The 1773-nt window shown below is 41.7% G+C and overlaps 1 protein-coding gene across 1 annotated transcript; it reads left to right on the plus strand.

Annotated features, from left to right (window-relative positions):
* Window positions 1–367: 367 nt before the first annotated feature.
* On the plus strand, window positions 368–1547 carry RNF182 (ring finger protein 182). Its single transcript, XM_009079778.1, has one exon. It carries the CDS (start codon window positions 368–370, stop codon window positions 1103–1105), a length of 738 nt encoding a protein of 245 aa, XP_009078026.1. The 3' UTR covers window positions 1106–1547.
* The last annotated feature ends 226 nt before the right edge of the window (window positions 1548–1773 follow it).

Below are 1773 nucleotides of genomic sequence, written 5' to 3' on the forward strand. Positions count from 1 at the left end.
CTTGTAAGTAGAACTTGCATATTTCACCTGCTACAGTTTTCCTGCCTGCCCCCTCTCTCGTTCCCTTTCCTCCTTCCTCTCCCCTTCCCCTCCTCCTCCCTCTCTCTTTCCTGCCTTTGCCTTCCACAAAAATTGCACTTTGGCTTTTTCAGATGGATATCTGGCTCAGAGTAAAGGACATGCAGTGCACAATTCCCAGCAGAAGCTGAAAATGGATGACGCCTACTGATGTTTTTCATGATGTCATCTCCTCTTTTCCTGTTCGAGATGGGTTGTATGATCATCAAGAAAAAGTTCTAAAATAAGCCTGAGCGACCTCTTCATCCCTTGGCTTCTCTTTCTGGAAGTCTAACAACCATCTGAAGAAATGACCACTCAACTACCAGAGGAGTCTGTGGAGACCCAGAGCTCAGATGAGCTTGAGTGCAAGATCTGTTACAACCGCTATAACCTGCGACAGAGAAAACCAAAAATGCTGGAGTGTTGTCACAGAGTATGTGCCAAATGCCTTTGCAAGATTATAGACTTTGGTGATTCCCCACAAGGAGTCATAGTGTGCCCATTTTGCAGGTTTGAAACATGCCTGCCAGATGATGAGGTTAGTAGTCTTCCTGATGACAACAACATCCTTCTGAATTTAGCTTGTGGGGGAAAGGGAAAGAAGTGCCTACCAGACAATCCAACAGAACTGTTGCTGACTCCCAAAAGGTTGGCATCCCTGGTTAGCCCCTCTCACACCTCTTCCAATTGCCTGGTTATAACAATCATGGAAGTACAAAGAGAAAGTCCCCAGACTCTAAATTCAACCCCTGTGGTGGAATTTTACAGGCCTACAAGTTTTGACTCTGTTGCAACTGTGTCCCATAACTGGACAGTGTGGAACTGCACATCTTTGCTCTTCCAGACCTCGATTCGGGTGCTAGTGTGGTTGCTAGGGTTGCTGTACTTTAGTTCCTTGCCTTTAGGGATTTATTTACTGGTATCAAAGAAAGTCACCCTTGGGGTTGTCTTTGTAAGCCTTGTTCCTTCAAGCCTTGTTATTCTCATGATTTACGGCTTTTGCCAGTGTGTTTGCCATGAAGTTCTAGACTGCATGTCATCTTGATAACAAATACAGTAAAATAAGATGTATTGCCAGATGTGTAGCATAGTTGATTTATCCTGTCTTTGTATTCTTATTTATTCTTACTGTTGTCCATCCCACTAAATGGAAACAGTGGTCCTAGTTATATGGTCCTTTTTTTTTTTTACTGGATTTGATCCCCCCCACCCTGAGCTTTTTTTGAACTAAAAATTGGAAATTAAATTTACATGTTGATTTTAAAAGGTCAGGTTTTAGGAAGGGATAAAGAAATATTACCAAACTTGGTGCCTGCTGCAGCTGCCACTGTTCAAACGAGTAGCCCTTTGCTTTCTATTGAATTGATCAAGTCAGTCCAGGCTGCAGGATCCACCCTAGAAGAAATTAATATAATAAACACCTTCCAGGCCCAAGTACAACATTTCTTCACCCAAAGCATCTCATGTTCTGGAATATCTGTTATTTATCATCCATTATCATTTATAGAAAGTCAAACCACTTAGTTAATATTATAAGAAGAATAACACAAGATACCATTGCCTTTTTTTTTGTTCTTGTCATAGCAAAAATACTTGTGGGAGGCCAATGGTTACAGATTTTTGGCATTCTGCAACATGAGGAGTCTTTTTTTCCCCATGCTAAAAACATGTCTCCAGCACACTTTCCCCAAAGAGAAGCCCATTTTTCTTATC

Source organism: Acanthisitta chloris, unplaced genomic scaffold, assembly GCF_000695815.1.
Source record: "Acanthisitta chloris isolate BGI_N310 unplaced genomic scaffold, ASM69581v1 scaffold13158, whole genome shotgun sequence".
NCBI classification, from domain to species: domain Eukaryota; kingdom Metazoa; phylum Chordata; class Aves; order Passeriformes; family Acanthisittidae; genus Acanthisitta; species Acanthisitta chloris.

Coding starts and splice junctions, on each gene's coding strand:
- RNF182 (XM_009079778.1), top strand. CDS start 368: ATGACCACTCAACTACCAGAGGAGTCTGTGGAGACCCAGAGCTCAGAT.